Below are 27972 nucleotides of genomic sequence, written 5' to 3'. Positions count from 1 at the left end.
TGATGTGCTTGGCTCTATTTACCATTTTGAATAATTATGCCCCCTTTTCCTCCAACCCTGAAACCTCATCACTTTCAACCTGAGAGAGTTGCAAATACTAAGAACGTTCTAGTCATTCTAGAAAATAAAATAGATATCAGTATAGAAATATATTACTCAATTCTTCAGCGTTAATATTATAGACAATTCCTGGATTATATTTTGAATCCTGAAAATGATGTGAACTAAGAGTTGACATGGTATCCTGGTCATAGCATGTTTTGTTGATAAAAAAAAATATTTGTCTTTGTTAAACATCCTTTCTATCCCAATGTCCCATTTTTTTGTGATTGTGGAAGTGATGTTTTACAGTGGTAGGTAATCAACGATTATTTTTTATAGATAATAAATTTTGTATTTTCCTACACTGAGGCCACAATGTGTAGCATGATTTTTTTTAATGTCTATTTCTTTAAGCAATCATAATTCTTCAAGAGAATTAAAAACTACAAAAAAAAAATTTAGATATATTTCTTAAAAGAAATGAAAGTTTTATGAGTGGGTCTGCAGAATTTAAAACTATCAACACAGTGGACTGCATAAGGGTAGTCTTGCTTCCTCCACCAATACAAACTGGCCATATGGCTCGGGTTGCTAAAAGTGGCATGAAACACAAACATTCGTGAAGGTCAATTTTTTCCAGTGTAGACCTTTGCCGATAAACATGATTCATTAACTCACAAAAGATCATTCCTCTATGATTAGAAGTAGCTTAGATCTACACACTAACACAATACTTTAAGAAAGCCATTCATGTGTAAAACGAAGTTAAATGTCATCTTATTTTAGTTTATCACTTCATCACTAAACAGGACGTATCTAATAACAATTCATTCCTCCTCTAGGACTTGACGTTGCATAGATCTTGACACAAAAATGAACTAAAACAGACTACCTTCTTTGCTTTTTGTTTTTTGCTGTGCATAAACTGATGTCTTTTCATGGATGAATACCCAATATTCTTCCTTTTCTATTATACAAAACTAACCAATGAAAATGCTTAATGCCCTCTCAATATTTGTTGGATGAGAGCATGATTGATAGATTGTTAACGTTGGTGTTTAACTCCACTTACAGCACTAATGGCAATATCGTGCAGGTCAGTTTTTATTGGTTGGGGAAGCCAGAGTGCCCCTAGAGAACCATCAACCATCGGCAGAAAATTAATAATCCTAGTCAATTAAAATTGGAGTCCAACGCACCTGCCAGGTGTGGGGTTCGAACTACCAATCTCCATGTTAGGCTAGTGATACAGTATATGATCATAGACACATGGCCACCTAGGCCCATTGGATGAGAGGATAATAACTATCATTGTATTTTAGTATCCCCTATGAGTCATGTTATTGGTTCCAATGCTATTAGTTATCTGACAAGTCAAATTAGTAACTTAGATATATTATTGAATAAAGATCTCCCTCATTAAGATGGTTCAGACTGACCACTGTCTAAGTATAGCTAATTAATTCTTAATTTGAAGTTTATATAATGATTTCAGTGCATGCACTAAATGTTTTTAAGGAGTCTAGGTGACCAAGCGGTTTAAGAAGTTCATCCCCAGTGATTGACTTGCTATTCAACTCTCATATTGTGAGTTTGAACCCTAATCATGTCAGTTCAGTGGTTCTCTCTGGGTTTTCCAGTTTCTTCCATCAATAAAAACAGGTCACCATGATATAGCCAAGGTCACCATGATATAGCCAAGGTCACCAAAAGTGGTGTTTTAACACCATGAATATAACAAACATTTTCCTTAATAATTCTTTAGTATTAAATATTGAAAAAGTGAAGTATGCATACTTAATGTTTGGAAAGCTCCCATCTTTTATTTCCTTACTCTCACAAATCCAGTTTTTTACAAATAGAAATACATGAAATAAAAAATTCTTAAATAACAATAAAAATTGAAAATATTTGACAGAACACCATACAAATTATATGGCAAATTGTAAAAAATTGTCTGTAGACATGAACACAAAACTTTATATATAATAAAATGCTCCGCAGGGCGCAGCTTGATACGACCGCAGAGGTCGAACCCTGAACAGTTGGGGCAAGTATGGACACAACATTCAAGCTTGATACAGCTCTGAATTTGGATTGTGATTAAATATTTGACACAGCATAGGTTTCTGACACAGAATGAATGTGGTCTAAGAACTTAAAAAATTTAAATTGGACATTCACATATTATGGTCCAATATCCAAAATCTAAATACATGGTTAGATTCAGTACATCAAAGAACCCCAAGAATTCAATTTTTGATGAAATCAAACAAAGTTTAATTTTGGACCCTTTTGACCTCAATGTGGACAAAGTTGATAACGGGGCCCAAAAATCTAAATACATGGTTAGATTCAGCATATCAAAGAACCCCATATATTCAATTTTTGTTGAAATCAAACAAAGTTTAATTTTGGACCCCGATTTGGACCAACTTGAAAACTGGGCCCATAATCAAAAATCTAAATACATGTTTAGATTCAGCATATCAAAGAACCCCAAGAATTCAATTTTTGATGAAATCAAACAAAGTTTAATTTTGGACCCTTTTGACCTCAATGTGGACAAAGTTGATAACGGGGCCCAAAAATCAAAAATCTAAATAGATGGTTAGATTCAGCATATCAAAGAACCCCATATATTCAATTTTTGTTGAAATCAAACAAAGTTTAATTTTGGACCCCGATTTGGACCAACTTGAAAACTGGGCCCATAATCAAAAATCTAAATAAATGTTTAGATTCAGCATATCAAAGAACCCCAAGAATTCAATTTTTGATGAAATCAAACAAAGTTTAATTTTGGACCCTTTTGACCTCAATGTGGACAAAGTTGATAACGGGGCCCAAAAATCTAAAATCTAAATACATGGTTAGATTCAGCATATCAAAGAACCCCATATATTCAATTTTTGTTGAAATCAAACAAAGTTTAATTTTGGACCCCGATTTGGACCAACTTGAAAACTGGGCCCATAATCAAAAATCTAAATACATGTTTAGATTCAGCATATCAAAACACACTAAACATTCAATTTTTGTTAAAATCAAACTAAGTTTAATTTTGGACCCTTTGGACCTTAATGTACTCCAATTTGAAAACGGCAACCAAAAATTAAGAATCTAAATACATGGTTAGATTCGGCATATCAAAGAACCCCAATAATTCAATTTTTGATGAAATCAAACAAAGTTAAATTTTGGACCCTTTGGACCTCAATGTGGACCAATTTAAAAACGGGGCCCAAAATCCAAAAACTTAATACACGGTTATATTCAGCATATTAAAGAACCCCAAGAATTCAAGAATAAAACCCCATTGAAATTGATCAAGAAATAAGCAATTTATAAGAAGTATCTTCTTTTGCACAATACTGTGAAATTGAATATTTCTTGCTATTGCGCAATACTGTACAATTGAGAGAATGACAATTTCTTGCTATTGCGCAATATTGTGCTATTGGATATTTCTTGCTATTGCGCAATACTGTGCAATTGAAGATTTCTTGCTATTGCGCAATACTGTGCAATTGAAGATTTCTTGCTATTGTGCAATACTGTGCAATTGAAAATTTCTTGCTATTGCACAATACTTATTATATAAAAAACTACACATCCTGTTTGGTGTGTATCTCCTACAATATCATTATTATTTGCTTTTAAATATAAATCAGAAATAACCAACTTAAAATGGAAAATTTTAAAAGAAAAAAAAAAAGGAAAAAAAGAAAACACCCCCCCCCCCCCCCCCCCAATTTTTTGAACCCCCTTATGATTCATCACCCCCAAACTCAATCCCAGCCTTCCCTTTGTGGTATGGTACCTTGCAGTACAATTTCAGAGAGATCCATACACTTGAACACAAGTTATTGTCTGGAAACTAGAAAAATGCTTATTTTTGGCCCCTTTTTGGCCCCCAATTCCTAAACGTTTCAGGCAATTACCCCCAAACTCAATAACAGCTTTCCCTTTGTGATATGAAACCTTGTAGTACAATTTCAGAAATATCCATACACTTACACACAAGTTATTGTCATGAAACTAGAAAAATGCTTGTTTTTTGCCCCTTTTTTGGCCCCTTATTCCTAAAATTTTGAGGCAATTACCCCCAAAATCAATTACAGCCTTCCCTTTGTGATATGGAACCTTGTGGTACAATGTCAGAGAGATCCATACACTTACACACAAGTTATTGTCTGAAAGTTACAAAATGCTTATTTTTGGCCCCTTTTTGGCCCCTAATTCCTTAACTGTTGGTACCATAACCCCCAAAATCAATCCCAACCTTCCTTTTGTGGTATTGAACCTTATGGTAAAATTTCATGGAGATCCATTCACTTAAACTAAAGTTAGAGTGCGAAAACCAATGTGTCTTCGGACGACGCCGGACGACGCCAGACGACGACGACGACGACGACGACGACGACGCCAACGTCATACCAATATACGACCAAAAAATTTTTAATTTTTGCGGTCGTATAAAAACAGATTTATACATTCACTTCATTTGAACTTTGGTGGAACGTTGTCTCATTGGCAATCATACCACATCTCCTTATTTGTATATTACACTATTATATTGCATGTTTAAGCCTAATGAAATGCACGTCATAGTATGACTGACAAACACTTTTGACCTCAAATAGAGGAGTTTTTATATCAAAATCTTTTGTTATAATTTATTGACGACATAGTACCAAAGTGAAATAATCAAAGTGCTTTTGTATTTTGCAGTGGAAACTAAAAATTATTGGACTGAATTAAGCGTTGAAAAGTAAATCATTCTTATGAACATGATGAATTGGATATGAACAAAGGTAGATAACTCCAATCTTAAATATTGCTGTAATAATAAATTCATTGGTATTTTTAGAAAAGATACTAGATTAAGGTTCCATGCACAATATATGTAATTTCTTAACAAGTATGACTATACACATACACATCATTTTGTAACTTTAATATATCTGAGTAAATACTTCATTGTTAAATTTCTTTAAATATTCATGGATAGGATGAATAGAATGTTGTAATCAATGCACTTTGTTTTTATTTTATCTCAAAAGTAGTGATTAAGTTGTAAAGGACATAAGGGCTTTGATTGCATGAATGCAAAGATTATATCCATGATATTGTCAACCAAATTAATTTCAATGATACTTTATTTTGTGTTTAGCTCTTCCAGTTGACTCCACTTCGATTTATTGTTAACAATGTTCTTATTTTCTTGATGTATTTATATCATTTAAGACCAAAATTTCAAATATTTACAACGATTTATATTTGCGTTTTTTTTCCCCGCAAAAGTCAGGTAAATAAATTACTCGTGAAAAAATAGGTTGGATTCAGTATTGTATTGACAATTTTTAAATGTCACAAAACAAATGACAAAATGCTGTGTTGCCCTCAATTAAATAATAAGTGAGTAAATACAGTTTGAAAAATGTTTTAATAAGTTGTACAAATACGTGTACACTGTATAAAGATTGCATTCAGGATTAAATTCTTCTCTGGATATTAATATTACACTTCGTGTAAAAGCATGTAATACTAATTATACCAATTACATTATCTGTTAAAAGTTTGAATATACTGGAATATAATATGTCCTTTTATTTTAATAGAATGTACCACAGAAGCATATAATATCTTACATAGCAGTAAATGTTTTCAATACTTGAATGATATGATATTGCCTAACTGTTCTTCAAGTAAAGGCTATTCAGATATAATCATACTCATATTATAAATTGTCACAGTAAATGTTGGTAAATGTGGGTGAATCACTGTGAAATATACTACAAAGAAATTATGGTATGTTTAATTTTCATTATCGCTATTTTGTGTATTTTTCCTTTAATCTTTTTTTGATTATTTTTCATATCATGCTACTCGCTTGAGATAGAAAATTATCGTCAGAAACTAAGAGCGCACATGCCATTGTCAATGTAAAAATTAACGACGTCATAGGCAAAATAGCGATAAACAGATTATCAATAGTTTTTTCAAACTCTAGGATGTTTCTCAGCCACATCTCATCTCAGGGCTGTCGCCCTTCAATGAGATTGTAGCTGAGAAACACCCTCTCGTTTGAAAAAACATCAATAATCTATAATTATCACGCCCTCTCGTTTGAAAAAACATCAATAATCTATAATTATCACGCCCGTATCAACTATAGGCACCAATAAAATGTTATAAGTTTTGCAAAAAGGATTATATTTTGTTTGAGGGTTGATAGTGTGTGATATTGAAAAAAAACATATTATAAATACAATAAACCATATTTTCCAGTATAAAAGATAATATTTATTTTATGTTTTACTTAAAACAGATGTTTTTATGTTGGGGCTTCTTAAAGCATGTGCAACAGTGACTGATATCAATATCATCGCGAACAGCAGATACAGAATGGTGTACTGTATTCTGTTACATTTTCATTACAATGGAAAAAGTTTAGTTGGATGAATACTAAGTTACATTTACTTTATTGTATTTAACAGTATAACATGGATGAAAAATATTTTTTTAATTTAAAATTTAAAAAAAGAAATGCTATCTTAAGTTAACACGAGGCATTATAAAGCAGATGTTACTTGTGTGCATATAAACAGATAGCCTGTTTAATACAGCCTTACACAATTGTTTAAATCACATGTACAGTAAAAATACCCTTATTTTTGGAATACCAATTCTTGTGAATTTTTGGAGTAAATTATGTAACACAAAATTTAAGAATCTGACAAAATACACGCTTTAAAATGACTACATGTATATATGTGTGCAAATTCTTAATGAAAACATTGAAAAACAAGTGAATTCATCACCAAAATTGAAAATTAAAATTTCGTAATCAAAGTATCTTTACAGTAAATAAGTTTGAAATGCATAAAAGTGTAAAGCTAATTAAGATTTTTTTTTATCTGTAAAAAACTAGTATCTATTTATTATCTAATTTCAAAGAGTTAGCACATGTATATAAATTAAAGTAAATCATAAAAAAATGAGTAAAAGTCTTAATAAAATTTCAATATATAAGATATGTCATACAAAAAGAAAGCTCAACCTTTACATTTACAATACTGTGGATTCGTTTATTTTGGTGGGAACCAATTTTCATGGATGAAGGAACAATTGTATTTTCGTGTATATTTGATGTTATGTTTTTGCCAACATATGCATACAAGGGTATAGTAAATGTGGTGTATTTCATTGAACATTGAAATTTGTGGTTTACCACGAAATCAACAAAAATTGGTATCCCATGAATAATAATGAATCCACAGTAATCTATGATATACTTCTTATGCATTGCTTAACAACCATGGCTTTAGAAGCAAAGCCTTCCAAATAAATCATCTTTGCCTGATTGACAAAGTGGCAACCAATTATAAACCCTTTCTCCAATTTGTATTGATATCTCCAATATATACATTGTAATGTGTAGCATGTATTATAACATTTGTAGGAGATTTGGTATGGATTGCGAATGAGACAACTAGCCACCACAGAAGAAAGAACAGGGGTTTAAACCATCAAGTCAATGTTTTTGTAATAGTTATACACTGAGGGTTAGGTGTGTCTGGATAAGAAACCCTAACGGCCGGAGGCTGGAGAAGTTTCTTATCCAGACATGCCATATCCTGAAGTGTATAACTAACTGACACCCGATGCTTAACCCTATATTTGTTTACATGGAATATTAGATGAAAAAGAACAGATAGCATTCTTATTGACAATATCAAACCATGAAAAAAAAGAAAAAAATTGTGTTTTTAAATGAAACCCCACTAGTAACCTTACTTAGGGATCATAGATTTATTCTTACGAGGAAGCTCGGAGCATGCTCGGAGGATGCTCAGAGCTTTTTAGCAGGCTCTTCTCACCAGTTTATGTGACAATAATTATCATGATCAATTAAGATGTCAATCAAATCTATAGTACTTCTATAATAAGGAAAGTAGAGCATAGTAGAGGAAGCTCAATTAACACCTATGTAAACATCTGGTCTATTCAAATAAATCTTGAATGAAATTTTACAAAACTATAAAATAGATTAGAAATTCTTCAATAGTACTGTACAATGCTTGGCAAGAAATATCGTCTTCACAGAAAGATAATGTTTTTAAAATTTGTTCCTATTTATAATCATTCTTTTTCAATACAAAAAAAAATCAAATTTTATATTTAAAATATAAATATATCTTAAATTTATACTATATAAAATTATACATAAAAGTCACCAAAGACACAAACTATGGTAAGAGGTGTATAATGATTTGTTAAAATTTATTTGAAAGAAAATGATGGCTACTTTGGGAAATAGTTGTAATTCATAGGCTGGGTTGAAAGATTGTTCACAATATAATTATTATGATAACTTGATTTTAGTTCAGCAATCCTCTATATCTTTTTCTTGAATAAAGTTTTTGATTTTTTTATGATAACTAAATGGATTCAGTGCACCAAAAACTTTACAACAAAAAATTATACTGTATTCTAGAATCCCTTTTGTTTTTCATTTTAAATTCTAGTTCTTCATTACATTGATTTGTATAAAAAATGTTCATTTTTTTTCAAATATCACTTTTAAGCTTAATCAAAATGCAGAAAGTCATAATTACATTTGATATCCCTGAATGATAATTGCAAGATTTCCATTTCATATAACCTCCTTTCTCTATTTATAAATGTGAACAGAAGAGCAAATCATCATTAAATTGAGAAGTCATTTAAATTTATACAATCTATTCTGCTGTCTGCTTAAAATTTAGAAATTGATTCGTTTCCCTAATGCTTTAAGTCAATTGAATACCAGTTTAAAACATACTGTTATTTTATACTATCTATTATAACTGCAGTCAAAAATTCTTTAAATAATTTATTTTAAGTTAGGAAAATGGCAGTTTAGAAGTTGTCTTTGAGGCCTAGAGAACAGGCAATTTTCTTGAACAATTTGCAGACTTGACTTATATATTCTAGGTCCCTCACTTACAAATATTTAAAGATGTATAGTAATTATTGTTCAATTGGTTTGCTTTTGATTCAGCATACGACTGTCATGACTGTAGGAACATGACAATAGGTAGTCACGACTATACCACTTTAAAGTAGGGGTTACATTATTGTTTATCTACCATATATAAAATATTCTAATATCATCAGTTTCTATCTTATTTTTTGATAACTGTATTTAAAATTGGAATCAATTATTATTGTTGAAGATGTTTTTTATTTAACAGCAAACTGCATTTTAATATTAACAAAATATTTAATATGGAGCATAAAAGAGGATGCTCTAAGATAAACTGTAAAATGGGTTATTCCCTCAAACTATAATGTTTATATAATATATCATGCTGTGATGTAAACCTTTGATAATAATGTTTTGCATCTACACAGATTTCTAAACAGTATTATTGGACAGACTGCAGAGAGACTTGTATCAATATTTACTTTTAAATTGTGTGATCATATTTTACTTGTGTAAATTGATTATTAAACAACATAAGACAAGCAAAAAATAATTAATTAAACTCCAAACAACTGCCACAATTTCCTATACTAATGAATATAATTATGCCTAAAATTCTTACTAACTTTGATTTATGTTGTTTTTTTTTATAATTATACTCATGAATCTAAAAAGAAGAAAAAAATAGTTTGAATCTTATAGAAAAAATTTCAGTATATATATATATTTATATTTTTAGGATTTGTTTTATATTGATAGTATGTACTGATAAAGACCTTGAACTAAAATCCATTCATTTTACTCCGTTATATTGTCAAAACTCTTTCAAGGTGTACAACTACTAAAATATAGTACATTCAGTTTCAAGCCAAAAATGGTTGATTTTTTTTTATATATCCCATTTAATTTGACAGTTGTTGGAAAATAACCCTGCATTTCATTGCAGAAAGTTTTTTTTTGGTCGTTAACATGTACCTTGGGTGTTTCAAAACAATAAAACTTTCTAGTTGGTGTTGCTATAAAATATTTTTGAAATTTAAGGGAACACTGCTACTAAAGCTGGTAAACAGGAAAAAAAGGGGAAGAGGAATTTGACTGGATAAAACTTCACTCATGTAGAGTATTTCTTTATTTAAAACATAGATAAAATCAGCACATTTAAAAAAAAAAGGCAAATTAAACAAAGACTTATGGGGAAAAACAAGTTTATGTTAAATTTTCACTATAGTAATGGGCAGGATAAAACTTTACTAATGCCAAATATTTCTTTATTTAAAACAAAGATAAATTCTACATAATTAAAAAAAAAAGTCAATTAAACAGATTGTTTAGTTAGGGGCATTACTCAAACAATTAATTTTCAAAATTACCTATACAATTTATGTTGAAAACGATGCTATATCATATATTACTCCTATTTCATGTATAAAAAAAAAACTTATTTTAAATTCTTTTTTATATGTGTCCGTTCATACAGGTTTTAATAGCTTTAACAAATTTTCACAGACGTCTGGTTATTTTTCCCATGAAATATAAAACTAATCCTCCTGAAACACTAATTGCCTTTCTGAGCCACGCTTCTGGGTCGAAGATTGTCCTCTTGGGACTATCAAAATATCATTTTCCTTTAAAATCTTAATGGTAGACAAATATAAATAGATGGAACCTTGTGATTTAATTAAGACTTGAAGTTATTTATAATGTGAAATCTGAAACAATAACATATGTTCCATAAATAATTATAAGTACTAATTTCAAAGATGTATAAAATAATTCATAAAAGTATTTTAGATATTTTAGAGTAACCTTTTTCTCACATTTGATAAATACTTATTTTTATTTAATGAAATTATATAGAAATTCTTAAAAACTACATTTAGTTCATGCTTCTATTGACATTTAAAATAACTATTGAGTTATTAAATAATTTTTAAAAACAAAAAAAATATAAGTAACTAAAAACAATAACTTGTTTAGTATCGCCCCCTGACTGTTGTTTGTGTCTTGATGACATTTATGTAGCATATTATATAGTATAATATCTAAATTATATAATCTAATTATAAAATATAAGAATTTTTTTATTATTAAAAAAGAATGGTTATTCAATATAATAAGAAAATATTTTAATGACTTACTTTTTGTGGAAACTTGACATTTTTTTCCAAGCATTTCTCAGTACTGATGAAGAATTTCTAATCTATTTTATAGTTTTGTAAAATTTCATGCAAAATGTATTTGAATAGACCAGATGTTTACACAGGTGTTAATGGAGCTTCCTCTATAATGCTCTACTTTCCTTATTATAGAAGTTCTATAGATTTGATAGACATCTTAATGGATCATGATAATTATTGTCACATAAACTGCTGAGAAGAGCCTACTTATAAAGCTCCGAGCATCCTCCAAGCATGCTCTGAGCTTCCTCGTAAGAATAAATCTATGATCCCTTAGATGATCTTCATTCAAACTTTGACAAGTTAGTAGATTTTACAAATGTCAAATGCCGTTTTGCGTATTCCCGTTAATTCCATGTGCTAATATGGATCAGCAGGTCAAGGTTGGCCGTATCGTGCATTCTTATTATGAAAAAATACATCATGATCCTTGTATGCAGTTGTCAATATGGACCGGTATAAGACGGACGATATTTTGAGTCAGGAGTTGGATTTGGTAGAAGTGACTGAAGATAACGCAATATTTATAATCCAAAGTACTTACATGTATCAGTTTAATGAAGGTAATCATAAATGTATTTCACATGTTACGATTTTATCAAAAAAAGACCCCCTTCTTTTCAACATTAAACAAATATTCATATTCGAACAAACTGAGGGATAGGTGTGTCTGGATTAGAAACCCGACGACCGGACACGCTTAACATACGAAAATACAGATTGCATATGTAGGAACCCCCTTCCCCTTTTCTGGACAATCCAAAAAAGGGGGGAGGGGGGAGTTTCTGGGGTTGAAACCCCCCTTTTTTTACCATTAATGCTTTTGAATGGGGACATATGGCTGAACTCCCCCTTTTATCCTGGGTTGTGGCACCCCCTTTAAAAATGGCTGGATCCGCCCCTGGTGCCATCATTAGTCTTCAACAATCCAAACATTAATATTTATCTTATGATTAAGACTTAGTCCAAATATGTTTATAATGTATAATTCAAATAAAAGTTCTTTACATGTATAGTCTTTAAGACATTGCCTTATGGGATTAAAATTGTAGCTTCAAGCAAAGGCATATTTAAATGTTTTTTTTTAATTCAAAATAGATGCTAAATATTTTTTTTGCTATTGGAATTTCCTGAAAATAAGTTTTTTTAATATGTTTTGAAACAACTTGTAGTGAACACGATTAGTAATTTCTTTAATGTTCATGCAATTAAAAAAAACCAATTTCTATTGTTATGAATAACAATGGACTGTGCATTCGGGATGTAGAAGCAGGGGTTTCCAGAAACCCCTCTCGTCACACCCTGTTGTCACAATCCATTGTTATTCATAACAATAGATCTATTCAATTGTCACTTGTTTCAGAAATAGAAACTATGAAGTATAACAATAGAACTGGGGTGTAACTACAGGAAAACCAAAAAATTCATTTGATCACAACATAAGATAAAAAGTACAACCTACATGCTATTTTAACTGAGAACAAAACTAATATAACTAAAACTATGAATTATTAAATGCAAGGAACAGTAAATGGTCTATGTCACAGATTTTGGTAAAATTTTGCATACAACTTTGGCTTGTTGAACTATGTCTGAAAAAATTAAAAGAATAATACATTTATCTCTTTTATTTATTGAAACACTACTGATTGATTTCTTTCAAAATAAGTAAAAATTTGTATAGCAAGCACATAAAATCAGAAAAACATGCTCTTAAATTTGTCTGAAAATTATCAAATCTCCAATTTCAAATCCAAAGATTTTCTAAAAATATAATTTGTTGTTAAAACATAAATTTCCCTTTTAATGACATAAAATAATCATATGGTTACCAACTTTTTTGTGTACTGACCAAACTGATACCTAGTTGGTAGTAAAAGAACATCAAAATCAACGTTTTACAACCTAAAACCTGACATATTATGCTTTTTTCTATGTTTTGTGTTATTTTTTCTACTAGGATACCACCTTGAATGTAGTATACCCTAAAAACGAGGTCAATATCTGAACAATGAAACTGCATTTAAACAGCTTGTTGGCTTTAGCTTACTTGATCTAGTAAGTTTCATTATTATAATGTTAAATCTAAGCTTCTTCTGAGTTGGAAAGTATAAACAAAAACATTTCAATCACATAAAAGGCTTCATAAAAAATAATACTGAACATAAAAGTATCAGAAATACTGTCCAGTTATATATTGTGCACAAATGTGTTTTTTTATACACAAATTATGGAATTGTAATTTCAAAATAAAAATGTCAGGTGCAACATAAAACTTAAATCTTCAATGCTCTAGCTTTGCTGATAATTGCAACAGTCATGACAGTGACTTAATGCACATAACACCCCTAACATGCAAAACTATTTGTTCATATTGCACGTTTGACTATGCTCATGTGATGCTGGGTGAAAAATCTTGTTGATAATATATATGACACTATTTAAACGACAATAGTATATATGTTTAACATCTACTTTAAAGTACTGGCAGTACTTTAGCTATATGGAACATATCTGCTATATCTGTAGGAGTCTGTCTTCCATAGACGCTAGTTCTATATAACATTTGATGCATCAATAACATTATCTGTGGATTCACATGATGGAATGTCACTGAGAACTGGCTGCAGCAACCTCCTCCCTGTAAAAATAAAGTAGAATTTGAGATTTAAAAAAACACAATGAAATCAGACAGGAAACCAATCTGTTTTGGGTACAATGTATATTATCAAAAACAATAAACATGATAAAAGCATCAAGAGGTCAAAATATGGTCTTCAATAACAAACAACCATATCTAAAATCTGTTAATCTCAAAATTGCCACAAGAGAAAACAAATTCTAAACTAGAAGTTCTAAGAACTAAGAGTAAACTGATTTTTATATCTATCAATAGATATAAGGCCACCCTTAACAAATTCTTTGTTTGATGTTGCCTACCCTTGTCTTGTAGGGTTGAGAAGGTAGGTCTAGATTTTTTCTTTTGTTGACCAACAACACGAGTTACATGTTTTAGACAAGAAAACAACATTAGAGCATAAAAACTTTTTTAAAAAAATTGAAACGATCTGTGTCATAAAATTTTTCGGGTAGGCTGCTTTTTAGGTGGGTAGGTAGGCAACATCAAATAATTTTAATTTTATTTTGGCCTTATGTAACAAAACATGTTTTCTTTAAACACCTTAACAAATATTTTTAATGATCTTATTTAAGGAAAAAATAAAAAAAAATAAATAAATATTTTTACATCATGTACATTGGAACTTACATCACTTAACCCATTCCAACTATATTTTTTTAGGTATCGGGGAACGGTTCCATAAAAATGTTGCCAAACTTTATCAGTATGGAATGTCTCACGTCCATATTTGTCGTATGATACCAGTGGAGGTACACCAGCCATCTGTAGACATTTACCAATGTCTAAATCCTCATCCTTTCCATCTGGTGGGCAGCCGTTTTCTTTGAATGCTCCTTCGATAACTTTCTTCACACCAGATCGACTAATCACATACCCAGCCCCACCACTCATGTAACCTTGTTTCAAATGCATATTAAAATGGTAACCAAGGTAACCTGGTAAATCAGGATTATGGAATGATAATAAAAATCTTAAATTCTCCATAATAACGTATGTATCATCATCTGCCTTTAATATCCAGTCATAATCATTTAAATAATGAAGATACACGTAGCGTAACATAAATCGAACTTTTCGAGTCAAATGACTTTTTGATTCCTTCACATTACAGGAATTTAATATGTCTGATTGTTTTTTGTCTGTACACATAACGTAAAGAATTTTATTACATCGCGTTCCCCATGTAGCATTGACAACAGGAATCTGTTTGTTTAAATGGCCACTTGTTGTTATTACAAGACAAAGTATTCTTACTTTCTTAAACATTTCATCTGCTGCTGTTGTATTTTCATAAACTGAAATAGAATGTAAAAAATTATAAGTTAACTAAAGAATACATGCATGTCCTTATGCAAAGTCTGCAAAGTTAAAATTGAGAATGGAAACCGGGAATGCATCAAAGAGACAACAACCCAACCAAAGTGCAGAAAACAGCCCAAGGCCACCAATGGGTCTTCAACACAGCGATAAAAATCCCGCTAGGAGGTGGGCTTCTGCTGGCCCCTAAATAATAACATGTACTCGTTCAGCAAACATGGACGTCACACTAAACTCCGAAACATATAAATGAACCAAAATTAAAAAAACATATAAGATTAACAATAACCAGAGGTTCCTGACTTGGGACAAGCGCAAAAATGTGGTGAGTTAAACATGTTTTGTGAGATCTCAACCCTCTCCCTATACCTCTAGCCAATGTGGAAAAAAATAACACACAGCAATACGCACACAGTTAAATTCAGTTTAAAAGAAATCCGAGTCCAATGTTAGAATAGGTTACAAAAGAAACTAAGCAAAAGAACAATCATCAACATTAATTAACAAAGGACTACTAGTAGTTACTGATATGCCAGCTCTAGACCTTAATTAAAATTATCTAAAGATATGTCTTCATCATATGAAAATCAAGCACAATCCCACACTTTAGGGGTTTAGTATCATACCATCATAAAATATATGATTTAATAACTTAACCGGTATCATACCAGCCACTGATTTTAGAATAAATGTGTTTATTTCTGATGCAAAGACCCTATCAGTGAATCAATATTAATTCCAAAAATTCCTTCAGGTTAGTAGTTTCAAAACTACTTTCTCATGAAACTGATATATATCAATACTGACATTGACTAAGAACAAATTTTAAACAGTCAATAACATCTAAAATTCCCAGCACCTAAAGGCTGTGATGTGGAACAAAATTGGAAAAAAAAAAATCAAATAGAAATGTACTTGCTCTATTGTGATTGCCTTCCTTTGTTTTTTAGTCAAATTGAAAATCTATAATTATTAATCGAATTATCTTGACATTTTCTTCACATTTTCAGATATAATCCTGGTGCATATAAACACAGATATTTGACATGTTTGAAGCAATTAAAAATTATCAATTTTTCTAGAAACATCTCACCTAAGTCTTACTGTTTTTACTTCTTTGAGGCATGACAAAAAACATTACATACATATATATACACAAACTGTAAAATACATTAATTATTTTTACAGTTGTTATTACAACTCACTTGTTTTATCTTTTTTAAATTCTTGTGCAATTCTGTTGACATCAATTTTTGTATGGAATGAAGCAAACCAATCCACTAAATCTGAAAACATAAAAAAAGATTAAATTCCTTCATTAACATATTGGTGTAAAACATATAGATTAAATTCCTTCATTAACATATTGGTGTAAAACATATAGATGAAATTCCTTCGTTAACATATTTGTGTAAAACATATAGATGAAATTCCTTCATTAACATATTGGTGTAAAACATATAGATGAAATTCCTTCATTAACATATTGGTGTAAAACATATAGATGAAATTCCTTCATTAACATATTGGTGTAAAACATATAGATTAAATTCCTTCATTAACATATTGGTGTAAAACATATAGATTAAATTCCTTCATTAACATATTGGTGTAAAACATATAGATTAAATTCCTTCATTAACATATTGGTGTAAAACATATAGATGAAATTCCTTCATTAACATATTGGTGTAAAACATATAGATTAAATTCCTTCATTAAACATATTGGTGTAAAACATAAATAGATTAATTTCCTTCATTAACATATTGGTGTAAAACATATAGATTAAATTCCTTAATTAACTTATTGGTGTAAAACATATAGATTAAATTCCTTCATTAACATATTGGTGTAAAACATATAGATTAAATTCCTTCATTAACTTATTGGTATAAAAAACATATAGATTAAATTCCTTCATTAACATATTGGTGTAAAACATATAGATTAAATTCCGTCATTAACATATTGGTGTAAAACATATAGATTAAATTCCTTCATTAACTTATTGGTGTAAAACATATAGATTAAATTCCTTCATTAACATATTGGTGTAAAACATATAGATTAAATTCCTTCATTAACTTATTGGTATAAAAAACACATAGATTAAATTCCTTCATTAACATATTGGTGTTAAACATAAAGATTAAATTCCGTCATTAACATATTGGTGTAAAACATATAGATTAAATTCCGTCATTAACATATTGGTGTAAAACATATACATTAAATTTCGTCATTGACTCATTTTTAAAGAACAATTGGTGCCAGAATCTGGAAATAGGAAATATTCAATATTTTGTAAAAGGAAAACATTGTATATATTGTAGGTAAAAAAATGTCAAAATCTTGAAATCCTGTTATAAAATCCTGAAAACTTTCATGTGGGTAAACAAGGTAGAAGATGGGTGTGATTTCACAAAAACAAATGTGCTTGATCCCTAAATAAATTTCTTGCTTATGTGAAGCAATAGCCCCCATTCCTACTTATATGTCATAATATTTTTATATGATACATGAGGGTCTGGATGGGGCATTCTTTATTCTTTTATTCTTTAATTTTCTAAACCATTTTTTTCTATACTTTTATATTTTAGGGAGCTACCATTTGATTTTTAGGGGGGGGCTAGGATGAAAATTGAAATAAAGGCAGGACAGGAGTTTTGAGTAAAAAAAAAAGGCAGGATGAGCAACTTGGCCCAAAAAAAAGGCAGGATGACAATTTATGTAAAAAAAGTCAGGATAATTAATAAAAAAAAAAAGGCAGGACCGAATAAAGTGAAAAATAAAAAGGCAGGACTGATATTACAACTAACAAAAAAGGAAGGACAAGATTTTTCATTCTAGCCCCCCCCATAAAAATCAATTGGTAGCTCCCTTAATATTTTACCACGAGCGACAGCGAGGGGTAAAATATCGGCATAAAGGGCAAACCCATGGTAAAATCAGTATAAATTCAAGCCCCCATGAATTATTTCTATTCTTATCGGACAAATACAAAAATTCTTTTGGATCGAAGCGCTCTAGGTGAAGGCAAACATTTGCTGTTCCCGTAAATAAATGCACAAGTACATTGACGTAAAAGAACGGATCAAACTGAATTAGTGACATGCTTAAACTATTAACAATAATGTATTTAGAAAGGTTTTGATGAATTTAATAATAATTTTACTTATATGTAAAAAAAACAGCTTATAATTCATGTTAGTATCGTTTGTTTACGTTTCCTTGTTGGGATGATTTTCTGTTTTACAATCGTGTATTTTCCCGTAAAATGCTTATATTCTTACGGCATCGTTCAGTGACTTTGGGTAGATCATTTATAAAAATTGCATATGATGCAGGAATATGATCAGAACAGCCCAAATTATATATTCATATTTTACCACGATGTGTACTCAAAGCGTTTGAAGAACGTCATATTAGAATTTCTATTCTTTATATTTTTTAGCCCTTAATTCTGCACTTTTTGCCAATCACATGTGTATTCTCTATTCTATTAACCCCTTCCAGATCCTCATACATGTAGGTATGGTCGCCATTAAACAAAACACCCCATCCAGACCCTCATACATGTAGATATGGACACCATTAAACAAAACACCCCATCCAGATCCTCATCCATGTAGGTATGATCACCATTAAACAAAACACCCCATCCAGACCCTCATACATGTAGGTAGGGTCGCCATTAAACAAAACACCCCATCCAGATCCTCATACATGTAGGTAGGGTCGCCATTAAACAAAACACCCCATTCAGACCCTCATACATGTAGGTAGGGTCGCCATTAAACAAAACACCCCATCCAGACCCTCATACATGTAGATATGGACACCATTAAACAAAACACCCCATCCAGATCCTCATTCATGTAGGTATGGTCTCCATTAAACAAAACACCCCATCCAGATCCTCATACATGTAGGTATGATCACCATTAGACAAAACACCCCATCCAGATCCTCATACATGTAGGTATGGTCACCATTAAACAAAACACCCCATCTAGATCCTCATACATGTAGGTATGGTCACCATTAAACAAAACACCCCATCCAGATCCTCATACATGTAGGTATGGTCACCATTAAACAAAACACCCCATCCAGATCCTCATACATGTAGGTAGGGTCACCATTAAACAAAGCACCCCATCCAGATCCTTATACATGTAGGTAGGGTCGCCATTAAACAAAACACCTCATCCAGATCCTCATACATGTAGGTAGGGTCACCATTAAACAAAACACTCTATCCAGATCCTCATACATGTAGGTATGGTCGCCATTAAACAAAGCACCCCATCCAGATCCTCATACATGTAGGTAGGGTTGCCATTAAACAAAACACCCCATCCAGATCCTCATACATGTAGATATGGACACCATTAAACAAAACACCGCATCCAGATCCTCATACATGTAGGTATGGTCACCATTAAACAAAACACCCCGTCCAGATCCTCATACATGTAGGTATGATCACCATAAAACAAAACACCCCATCCAGACCCTCATGCATGTAGGTAGGGTCGCCATTAAACAAAACACCCCATCCAGACCCTCATACATGTAGATATGGACACCATTAAACAAAACACCCCATCCAGATCCTCATACATGTAGGTATGGTCGCCATTAAACAAAACACCCCATCCAGATCCTCATACATGTAGGTATGATCGCCATTAGACAAAACACCCCATCCAGATCCTCATACATGTAGGTATGGTCGCCATTAAACAAAACACCCCATCTAGATCCTCATACATGTAGGTATGGTCACCATTAAACAAAACACCCCATCCAGATCCTCATACATGTAGGTATGGTCACCATTAAACAAAACACCCCATCCAGATCCTCATACATGTAGGTATGGTCACCATTAAACAAAGCACCCCATCCAGATCCTCATACATGTAGGTAGGGTCGCCATTAAACAAAACACCCCATCCAGATCCTCATACATGTAGGCATGGTCACCATTAAACAAAACACCCCATCCAGATCCTCATACATGTAGGTATGGTCACCATTAAACAAAACAATGATTTGTAAGATTCATGCATCATTTCTATATATGGTTTAGAGTCGAGAACAAATAAAACTATTGTTTTGACACAATATGTGGCTGTTTTCTTTCTCACTGCAACTGGTTGAACTATTCAAAAACAGAAAAAAATATCATCTGTCGTACATCAGCCTTAATATCATAATGAGATTGTTTCTAATTATATATAAATGTTGTTTTTTTTTAATTTAGGCAATTTGGTGCTGTTGGCAGATGTTGATAGTCTACAGTCAGTGACTGTATAATACAAAAGTTTATGAGATCAATGCAATTTAAACATATTTCTTACCTTCACTTAGAGTGACACAGAACATTGAGGTGAATGATATGACACAAGCTGCACACAGGTACCTCAGGTATAACTTCCAAAATGGTCGATGATATTTCAGACATAACCTGCCTCTGTACCTGTACATATAAAAAATATTAGAGTGACACAGAACATTGATATGAATGATATGACACTTGTAAGCTGCACACAGGTATCTCAGGTATAACTTCCAAAATGGTCGCTGATATTTCAGACATAACCTGCCTCTGTACCTGAAGTTTGTAGTTAAGATCTTCAATGATAAAAGTTAACCTGACTTCACATTTTTTTGAAATAGGAAATTTTAAGCAATTTAAATGATCATTATGATCATAGCTTTTTTTAATACAATTTCATTGTACAAGACTACCATATAACTTGTAAACAGGATAAACTAAAATTATACATTTAAAATCTTAATGTTTCTTTTTTTCGTAATTTTAAAAGGCAATTTGGTGCTGTTTTATGACAGATGTTTAATAGTTGCTGTTTCAGTTTGGGATAATTTTCTACACTCTCTATATACATGATATATATGTCATGTACCTGTATATACATGTATCTTTAATTTAGCATGTATTAAAATAAATCAGATATATAACATAAGCAAATGAGACAAACCTTGTGTGTTTGTCAATATCATAAAGCAAATAACGTAATTATGAACATGTAACTTATCAAAAAGTTATTTGTACACCTGAATCAATACACATACACAATACATGTAGACAATTGACTCTTTGAGCCTTATGAAATCTTTTAAAACCACTAAACTGATTCAAAAAGTCAAAGTCGACTGTGTTATAGAAATAATGGATAGGTCACCTGGACAAGTCCAGTCAAGCAGTTATACATTCAGCAATGTCTTTGCACTTTCCAAACCAACAAATTACTTTACATGTTTACTTGTCTTGAGAATATGCAGAAAAGGAAAGCACAAAAACAAGTATCAAAAACACAGAGTGGACATGACAGGGTACTTATACATCCCCACAACACAAAGACACTAAGTTCAGATCTGAGAGTACTTGCAGTTACTGACAGCTATTGTAAAGCCATTTTAAAACAACTAATAAAAAAAAATGCATCTAAGACTAAAATATCAATCAGTACGTACACATCCTACATTCAATGGATTTAGTGTAAAGACGTCATTAATAGTCAGAGAAAAAACATTATATTGTACATGTGCAATGCCAAGATACAGATATCAACAGATAGTAGAGCCATGAATGTGCATATGTATATAAAAATAATATTTAGATATAAGAAGATTTGGTATGAGTGCCAATGAGACAACTCTCCATCCAAGTCAAAATTTATAAAAGTAAACCATTATAGGTCATTTAGTTTGATTTTAATTTATTGATAACAAAGACAATATTAATACCAATAAAAACAATATTTAAAGATCTAATAATAGTGTTGAATTGGTACCCTTTTAGAATACTTTTTTAAGTTTATTTAAAGGATCAATAATTATATAAGTTGATTGTATCTAAATTTTCTGGTTCTGTAAACAACATCTCCGTGAAAATTAGGATGCGCTATCCCATTTAAAATAAGTTTTCTGCCATGTGTCTACATGTACATGTATAACCAAACTTCCAAACCAAATCTTTTATATCTATGGAAGAATTTAGTAATGTTAGTAAAGATTTAAGTAATTTGTGGTAACGAAATCCCTGACTTAATAATTTACCAGTAATACATAGATAACGTTCCTTGAAATCCAAAATGTCACAACAGACACAGAAAGGACAGTTATTACCTTTTATATTTGATTTATTTAAAGTAAGTTTCTTTGGGTAAATTTTGGCAGTATATTTAGAAGATTCTTGATTATCAAAGAAAAAATATCATCAAGATAACATCAAGTGTTGTTGAATTTATCAATTACCGGTAAATGCAATTTAGACAGGTCTTTACTGAAGTTAATCATGAACTGTGATTCATAATAGTATAAGAACAAGTCTTCTATTAAAGGGGCGCAATTGGTGCCCATTGAAATACCTACAAACTGTCGATAAACTTTATTGCCAAAACGTACATAAATATTATCAAGGGGAAAATTAACAGCTTCAATCATCTCTTGCATACATTTTGTAAATGATTTTGTGGTTTTGACAAATTCTGCAATCAAGACTATTGAAAATTTTGGCTTTCATGAACAGTTAAATTTAGGTTAAAATTCACAAATGTTGGTAACCCAACAAATAATTGCTGAATTCACAGCAGGTACAAACATGCATCTAAATTTAATTTCCTTAAGTGATTTTGCATACCTCATTTTGGCTAACATTTGAAAGTACCTATATAATCTTCAAAGTATCATTCTAAATCTTTACATCTTTATGCTGATAACTTGTCACAATCCATTTTCTGAAAAGATAATTCAAAACCTTGAGAATTTTTTTCCAGTACATTACAAATTCGGGTCTGTTTATCCTGATTTATTTTCGTCCTAATATCCCTTAAACCCTGGGTCCAATCGTTCTAAAACCTGTTCCCAGGGTTTTCCCTGGCGGTCGCATTTTGCGAAAAAAAAATAATATTGTGGCGATTAAAATTCATTATTGGCGAAAGAAATATAAGGGTTTGACTCCATCCATCTTATTTACTTTTTTCAGGTTTCTCTGAGAGAATACTGAGAATTCACCTTGAACTCGTTACTATTTTGATAGAAAATCAATAATCAGCCGATTGCATTTTATAGCTATCGACAACAATTGATTAATCAATAAAGGTGTTTATCAGCAATTTGTACATTTTTCCTTTGATTTTACTGCCTGGTATTATTAAAGATCATGGACAGGACTTGATACTCGAAAATATTAGGCAAAGATGTCATGTATCAGTGCAGCAACGCCACATGCTCAAGTCCATCCACGTCAATTTATCAATGAAATGCACAGGACTTCATTCATACAACAGAACAAATATTCCGTGTTTTTCAACAGACTGTCGGAATTCCAATGGGAACCAATTGTGCCCCTCTTCTTGCCGACTTGTTTCTTTATTATTATGAGGCTGACTTCATACAGGAACTTCTTAGGAAGAAAGATAAGAAGTTAGCAATATCCTTTAACTCTACGTTCCGTAATATAGATGATGTTCTCTCACTAAATAATACAAAATTTGGTGACCATTTTGAACGAATCTATCCCATCGAACTACAGATAAAGGATACTACAGATACAGTTAAGTCTGCCTCATATCTTGACTTTCATCTAGAAATTGACAATGAGGGTCGGTTGAAAACAAAACTTTACGACAAAAGAGATGATTTCAGCTTCTCAATTGTGAACTTCCCATTTCTATGTAGCAACATTCCAGCAGCGCCTGCATACGCAGTATATATCTCCCAGTTGATATTCCAGGGCTTGTATTTCCTATCATGATTTCCTTGATAGAGGGTTGCTGCTCACAAGGAAGCTATTAAACCAAGAGTTCCAAATGGTAAAGTTGAAATCATCCCTTCGTAAATTTTACGGACGCCATCACGAGTTGGTTGACCGTTATGGAATAACCGTTTCACAGATGGTATCGGATATGTTCCTTATAAATGTCGTAACTACAATACCCTCCCCTTTTCACGAATGTGACTTACCGAATTAGACTATTTACCGGATTTGTAATAACATAAGCAACACGACGGGTGCCACATGTGGAGCAGGATCTGCTTACCCTTCCGGAGCACCTGAGATCACCCCCAGTTTTTGGTGGGGTTCATGTTGCTTAGTCTTCAGTGTTCTATGTTGTGTCATCTGTACTATTATTTGTCTGTTTGTCTTTTTATTTTTGGCCATGGCGTTGTCAGTTTCTTTTCGATCTATGAGTTTGACTGTCCCTCTGGTATCTTTCTTCCCTCTTTTCCAACGTTTTGTACGCGTAAAATTAGTTTTACTAACTATTTCATTTTACATCATATTCTCAGCCAAAAAAACCTACATTTAAGAAAAATTGCCTATAAAAAGAATAACGGTAATGGCATTTAATTTTTTGACACTGACTTCATCAGCTCGTCCTAGCAGGCTTGCTTGATATTCTTGCTGATAAAGTCAGTATCAAAAACAAAAATGCCATTATTCTATATTGATTGTATTGTTTAATGAAATGGTGTGATTAAAAGGCTTCACATGTCACCTCAAGTATTTCTTTTTTTACAATTTTGATAGAAATAATTGTTTTTGAAGTGAGTACTTCACAATTATTTTAGCAATGCTCGTGTTTGAACTTACAGAAGCATAGTTTTACATCTCAACTTTTTCTTTTAACAATGGCCTGGAAAAAAAAACTATTGTTTAATATGAAGAAATATTCAAAAGTAAGAAAAATCTCTGACTTTAGTCTTTATCCTTCAACTAGTCGGGAAGTATCCAATAAACTTTTTGAAGATTTATCGTATGTTCCCAGAAGTAAAAAAATATGATTTCATGATCTTTATTGCAATTTTACAGTATCTTTTAAAAATTAAATGTTTGTTATAAATTGAGTAAAATTGAAAATGGAAATGGGGAATATGTCAAAGAGACAACAACCTGGCCAAAGAGCAGATTTATTTATTACTATATAGATTAAAAAATAGATATGTAGAATTATAGACAATAATGCAGCAAACTGAATTTGTCTTTGTTAAAAAGACAAATGAAAGAAGGAAAATTTTGAACGAAAAATATGTTTATGTTTAATAGTTGACCAAAAGAAAATCAAAAGTGGGGAAAAATATTTAGTTTTGGCCAAAGAGGTGGCGAAAAACAAACTTGACCCAGCCGAAACCCTGTCTGTTCCCCCTAGGTTTGATCGCCTCGATTTTTATTTCATTTTGTTGCCTTGCTGTGTAGCAGTAAAATATATTATTTGAAAAGATATACAGTCAGGGGACTTATTGAAATAAGTGATTTTTAAATCACTTATTTAAGTAGCAAAATCGAAGTTTTGTCACAAATTGTGATTTTGTAGTTTTACCAAAATTTTAAACACATAGGTTTAGATAATAACTTTTCATTAGTAAAATTGAAAAAAAATGAACTTTTTGCTTCTTTTAAGCAGCATGGTTTATGCCTCTGATGCAATTATTTAGCTGCAAATTCTATTTTAGTTGAAAAAATGCTATAAAAATGGCTTTACATAATGAACTGATACTTTCTTAACAGATTTTTCCCAGCAGTGGGATTATTTTTCCTGTAAAATTCAAGGTTTCATCTTATAGATTATGTAATAAAATTCTACTGTTCGCCATAAAAATTTCACTGTTCGGGGGTGTTGAAATTAGTGGGGGTTATTAAAATAATGATACTTAAAAAAGTGATTTTTTGGAAGGAAATTGAGGTATGATACTTAAACAAGTGATTTTTATGTCATTATCCTAGATTTAGTACAAGGTCATCACCTGACATGACCCGGTCATCCTAACAACACAGATGTTGGTTCTGATAATTTTAGCAACATAATTAGTCCCTGGATCATTAGTATTCTATATTTAAAGCTACAATAAAATTAAATCACTTAGTCTAGTGATTAATTTGTACTACTTAAATAGGTGATTATTAAAGAAAGACAACTGTTACTTCCAACCTTTATGGACATAATGTTACTTAAATCAGTGATTTAGAAAATCACTCATTTAAGTAAGTCCCCTGACTGATATAGAATATAAGGAGACATGGTATGATTGCACAGGGGGGATCCAGAAATTTTTCACGGGGGCGTCACAATACCAAACTTTAAAAATATTTGATTCAAATTTTAATTTCATACCTTGATGGACTCAGAATATAACATTTACCAAATAAATATCTGCACAGGTACAACCATGTATGTAAAAACCCAAATACCATTAACATGATTAATATCAATATATCTTTTTGAATAGGCACGATAGGGCAAACAAACGCTGGTGAACAGACCCATGGCGATTTACTTCAAAATGTATTAGGGTGAACTGACCCAATATGATACATTGATTACTTATTTCATAGTACATGAAGTAGATAATGACTGATAAAATATAGATTTATATGATAAGTAGTCGGATCATGTAAATACATTATACATTGCATCATGTATGAGCATGCTTTAACAAAAATGAAAATTAATGTTTGGCATACTGCAATGAGAATCATTAAACAATTGATTCTCGATTATAATATATCTAAACAAAATAACGATGTGCATCAGAAATGTATTTAACTTCCTAATTATATATGAATCTGAATTCTGGACAGCACAACTATGACAACATAAAATGGGAAACATTACAATTTGTATTAGCATAATTAGTGCAACATTACATAAGTGAAAAACACCAAATAATATCTACTAGTTTTATAAATGAAATAAATAAATTCAGTGATAATATATCAATAAACCCAAACAGCAGGAAACAACATTTCAAATCTAACAGGTTACACATGTTACAGGCCAGGGTGTCATGCTGTCAACGTATATTTGTTCCTCCTAACAGAAGTTCCACTGGAAACTTTGTTATAAATAATGTCATAATATCTGTTCCTGTTGGAACAAATATTCTATACCATTTATTCCGTCAGGAACATTTACTGTAATATTTATTCCAGTGGAAATAATATTCCAGAATATTGTTTCCATTTGGAACTTATATTATGAAGGAACTTCTATTCCGTGACAATGCCCTCCCCAAACCTATCGGAAACACAATATCGCCATAGACTTATAGAGGTATTGGTTATATTGGTCACACGGTGTTTTTGGTAGGGTTCGTGTTGCTCGGTCTTTAGTTTTCCATGTTGTATCATTGTTGTTTGTATTTTGCCAATTTTTGGTCGTATTTTGACATTACTTTGTCAGTGTGTTCGTCTCTCTTTGGTAGAGATATCTTGCCTCAAGCGAGTTTATTTTAGAAAAGCACATAGCTGCTCACCTCAGATTTTAAGCAATTTCTCAAAGTTTATATCATATTAATCTGAAGGTCTGTGTCATCAAAAATATCAGCTCGTAGAGATTGAGATTTTCGAAGGTACAATCCGGAAATAAATAATGGTAAAAAAAATACAAATCTTACCGGAAAGAAAACGATTTGTTTACGGAAATACGTTTTTTTTAGTTACTAAGTTTTACACAATAGAGAATAATAGCAACAAGCAAAAAAGAAATGAACAGATAAAAAATAGCAAAGAAAATAAAGAATATAGAATTATAGGCTACAAAAGTATTATTATACATATCCTTTTAAAGACTAATTGTTGGGAAAAAAATCGATAATATAATTCTGATCATAGTAATCTCAGTTATGAGGTCAGTTATTGCAGAATAAAGAATTTCATAAAAATATGAAGGGTGATTCCTATAATAGAAAAATAATGTTCCTGATAATTTAACAGAATAAAGATAAAGAAAAATTCCCTAAACTTTTAAAGAATACAGAAATTATAAGGACCCCATGTAGAC

At 31.2% G+C, this 27972-nt stretch overlaps 1 protein-coding gene across 1 annotated transcript; it reads right to left on the bottom strand.

The window, feature by feature from the left end:
• Positions 1 to 12806: 12806 nt before the first annotated feature.
• LOC127723267 (glycoprotein-N-acetylgalactosamine 3-beta-galactosyltransferase 1-like) lies at positions 12807 to 27539 on the bottom strand. Its single transcript, XM_052229834.1, has 6 exons — positions 27446 to 27539; positions 22830 to 22926; positions 20524 to 20642; positions 16357 to 16437; positions 14462 to 15129; positions 12807 to 13834 (listed from the first exon to the last, which is right to left on the bottom strand). Exons 2-6 carry the CDS (start codon positions 22844 to 22846, stop codon positions 13670 to 13672), a joined length of 1050 nt encoding a protein of 349 aa, XP_052085794.1. The 5' UTR covers positions 22847 to 22926; positions 27446 to 27539; the 3' UTR covers positions 12807 to 13669.
• Between the last annotated feature and the right edge of the window lie 433 nt (positions 27540 to 27972).

The sequence above is a fragment of the Mytilus californianus genome, unplaced genomic scaffold (assembly GCF_021869535.1).
Source record: "Mytilus californianus isolate M0D057914Y unplaced genomic scaffold, xbMytCali1.0.p SCAF_13, whole genome shotgun sequence".
NCBI classification, from domain to species: Eukaryota; Metazoa; Mollusca; class Bivalvia; order Mytilida; family Mytilidae; genus Mytilus; species Mytilus californianus.
The sequence above is the reverse complement of the archived record's forward strand: the minus strand, read 5'-3'. Positions and strand labels throughout refer to the sequence as shown.

Bases quoted from the DNA above. Each gene is read 5' to 3' on its own strand.
- LOC127723267 (XM_052229834.1), bottom strand. The intron at 16,438-20,523 runs GTAAGAAATATG...TTATGTTTTCAG, and splicing joins CTGTGTCACTCTAAGTGAAG to ATTTAGTGGATTGGTTTGCT. The intron at 13,835-14,461 runs GTAAGTTCCAAT...TTATTTTTACAG, and splicing joins GTTGGAATGGGTTAAGTGAT to GGAGGAGGTTGCTGCAGCCA.